The 3048-nt window shown below is 59.8% G+C and overlaps 3 protein-coding genes across 3 annotated transcripts; 2 read left to right on the top strand and 1 right to left on the bottom strand.

Moving 5' to 3' along the window:
* Nucleotides 1-53: 53 nt before the first annotated feature.
* VDAG_06583 (pre-mRNA-splicing factor syf-2) lies at nt 54-443 on the top strand (the record flags this gene model as incomplete). The annotated part of the gene is made up of 1 exon (XM_009658961.1): nt 54-443. The coding sequence occupies one exon, from the start codon at nt 54-56 to the stop codon at nt 441-443; it is 390 nt and encodes a 129-aa protein (XP_009657256.1).
* Nucleotides 444-688: 245 nt separating this feature from the next.
* VDAG_06582 (NAD dependent epimerase/dehydratase family protein) lies at nt 689-1630 on the bottom strand (the record flags this gene model as incomplete). The annotated part of the gene is made up of 2 exons (XM_009658960.1): nt 689-1460; nt 1521-1630. 2 exons carry the CDS (start codon nt 1628-1630, stop codon nt 689-691), a joined length of 882 nt encoding a protein of 293 aa, XP_009657255.1.
* Nucleotides 1631-2156: 526 nt separating this feature from the next.
* On the top strand, nt 2157-2471 carry VDAG_06581 (uncharacterized protein; the record flags this gene model as incomplete). The annotated part of the gene is made up of 1 exon (XM_009658959.1): nt 2157-2471. The coding sequence occupies one exon, from the start codon at nt 2157-2159 to the stop codon at nt 2469-2471; it is 315 nt and encodes a 104-aa protein (XP_009657254.1).
* Nucleotides 2472-3048: the final 577 nt, after the last annotated feature.

Here is a 3048-nt window from a genome sequence, read left to right as displayed (position 1 = left end):
TTTCCGACTACCGCGCCGCCAGCAACAAGGTCTACAAGCGGCAGGTCAAGAACATGGCGCCCGACCTCGACCGGTACGAGCGCGACAAGATGGCCGCCGTCGAGCGCGCCGCCGCGTCGGGCGGCCTCGACATTGTCGAGACGGAGGACGGCGAGCTCATCGCCGTCGACAAGGACGGGTCGTTCTACTCGACGGCCGACTCGACGGGCTTTGCCCAGAACAAGCCCGACAAGGCCAACATTGACCGCCTCGTCGACGACCTGCGCCAGGCCGAGGAGGCGCGCCTCAAGAAGCGCAAGGACAGGATGGCGCAGAGCGGCGACGACGGCGACGTCACGTACATCAACGAGAAGAACAAGCAGTTCAACTCGAAGCTGTCGCGGTTCTACAACAAGTACACGGCCGAGATCCGGGACAGCTTCGAGCGGGGGACCATGATTTAGGGCGCAGACACAGGCGAGGCGGGCCATTCGCGCAGAAAAGGGGATGCAGGGATGCAGGGATGGGTCTTTTGTGTTCAAGTATGGTACAGCGAAATTATTACAGACACATGCTTCTCGCGCACGTGCTTGGTTGTTCTCTGCCTTGCTGCCTGCCTTGCTGCCTGCCTTGCTGCCTGCCTTGCTGCCTGCCTTGCTGCCTGCCTTGCTGCCTGCCTTGCTGCCTGTCTTGCTGCTGCCTCCAGGATTCACAGCATGTTTTTCCTCCACGACTTGTTGGCCAGCTCCTCGATTTGCGGAATCTCAATGGGTCCCCTGACCTTGTCGTCATCGAGAGCCTCGACGACGGCCTCGGCCACCGTCTCGACGGGCAGCGGCTTGGCGCCGCCGGCACCGAGGAGGCCGCCAAAGACACCGCCCGTAACCGTGTTGAAGAGGGCGCCGGCGCCGGTCACGGCGGCCATGGGCAGGGTGAACTTGCGCGAGCTGTCGTAGAGGAAGGGCGGGCGCATAAAGACGCCGCGCATGCGGGGGAACTCGGAGGCGATGATGCTCTCGGCCTCGCGCTTGGTGGTGATGTAACGGGCCGGCAGCACGGGGGCGCCGCCGGCGGCCGAGACGTAGACGAAGGCGCTCGCGTCCTCGGCGGCGGCCTGCTTGGCGAGCATGACGGCACTGTCGCGGTTCATGACCTCGTAGGAGAACTGGTCGGCCGGGTTGGTCGGACGGATGTTCTCCTTGCCGGGCTCCTGCTGCAGCGGGTTCACGATGCCGCGGTCCTTGACGGGGGCAAAGGCCTTTTGGAGGCCGGCGAGGGGGGACTCGCGACCGGAGATGGCGCCCTTGTAGTCGGCCTCGAGGAGGATGCCCATGCTGTGGACGACATAGTCGGCGCCCTTGAGGAGCGGCGCGTAGGTCGACGGCTGGAGCATGTCGGCGCGCTCCCAGGTCACCTTGTGGGACCAGGACGGCGGCGAGGCGGACGAGGTGACTGTGTCCCAGCGGGGTTCACCAGAGCGGCTGACCGGTTGTGAGCTGGGGAGGAGGGTTCAAGGGTGGGTTTTCTCGAGGTGTGCCTACCTGACACTTGTGACGTCCCATCCTCTCTGTACGGCGTACTTGCAGATCCGTGAGCCTAGGAAACCGTTGCCACCACAGACCACCAATCGCTTTGCTGTTGTTGCCGACATGGTGTGTGCACGCTGTGGTGGGTTCGGAGGTATGTGTGTTGATTGTGAAGTGAGTTGGCGTGTGAGAATTGCAATGGAAAAGACGAGATTCGGTACAAAGAATGACAGGATACTATCTAGATGAAAAAGAACAAAATCAGTGATCAATGAGGCCGGAATGAGGCCGGAATGAGGTCCTCAATGGTGGTTCGATGCTTGGATGAAATAGAACGAGGCACTGACGCAGCAGCTCAAGTCATGATTTCATCGAGGGTCGAGGCTGAGAATGCCGAGGGCCCCACTACAGCTGTGCCATTGGCCCCCATCGAGGCTACAGGGGTGCTGCCCACTGGCTACGCCTCTTCATTGGTTCTCCTCTTCTGACCCTGCTAAAGTGTCCCGCCATCGCGGCAAGGCTGCCGTCAAAGTCAACATGTTTCTTCAACACGTTTCCTGCCCATCGCTTTCCCCCCTCCATCATTTTTTGAGGTCATCGTCATAACCATCGCAACACCTGCATTCATAACCGTCATATCGTCCAGCCGTCATGGCGCCTCCGAGCAACCTCGGAAAACGAGTCAAGGGCACCCAGGTCTGCCGGCCCTTCATCTACGGCACCACCGCCATTCCCTTTGGTCCCCAGAACCCGAAACCGCCCGGCGTGCCTGACGACCACACACACTCGTGGCAGGTCTTCGTCAAGGGCCTCGACGACACAGACATCACCTACTGGCTCCGACGAATCCAATTCAAGCTGCACGAGTCCATCCCAAATCATGTCCGAAGTGCGTCCCCACCCTCCTTCTCTCCATCCTTCCCCCACATCCAAAGCCTCACCACCTCGGGCCTCCTGCTACCATGATTCCCCAGCACCCCTTCCTACCAAAGCAGAAAGCCCCGACTCCAGTCCGCTTTGAACGCCATGGTGAGAAAAAGAAAAAAACCGCACGACCCGTGGGTTTTGGGCGCTCGGGCGACAGCAGAGACGCACGCAAGAAAGCACCTTTCTCACCTGTTGCCACAGGACGGACCGCCTTGCGAAGGGATGGCCCTCTGGCGATGAGGGGGGGTGGGAGGACGGCGGGCAGGGGAGGCGGGGGGCGCGGGCGAGCGGGAAGAAAATACGAATCTTCGGGCATTAAGGGAAACTGAACAAGATTCAAGCTGATATTGCAGCAGATTGACACTAGATTGCTGTAGATGATCGAGTGAGATTGTTCGGTGATGATGACTTGGAGATAGACACCAAACACATGAGAACGTATAGTCATAGCGTCAGACAGACGTGACTACGTGATGATCGTTGATTTATTATGTGACCTAGGGGACCGGGTCGCTGGACGGTCAGCAAATCACATGAGTCATCGATGCGATGAGTAGCAGCTACCCGTAGACTAGTGCGCAGACTGAGCTACGATGCAGTAGACTGATGAGAATCG

The sequence above is a fragment of the Verticillium dahliae genome, genomic scaffold (assembly GCF_000150675.1).
Source record: "Verticillium dahliae VdLs.17 supercont1.12 genomic scaffold, whole genome shotgun sequence".
NCBI classification, from domain to species: domain Eukaryota; kingdom Fungi; phylum Ascomycota; class Sordariomycetes; order Glomerellales; family Plectosphaerellaceae; genus Verticillium; species Verticillium dahliae.
Note: the sequence above shows the minus strand (reverse complement) of the source record. Positions and strands in the feature narration are given on the sequence as shown.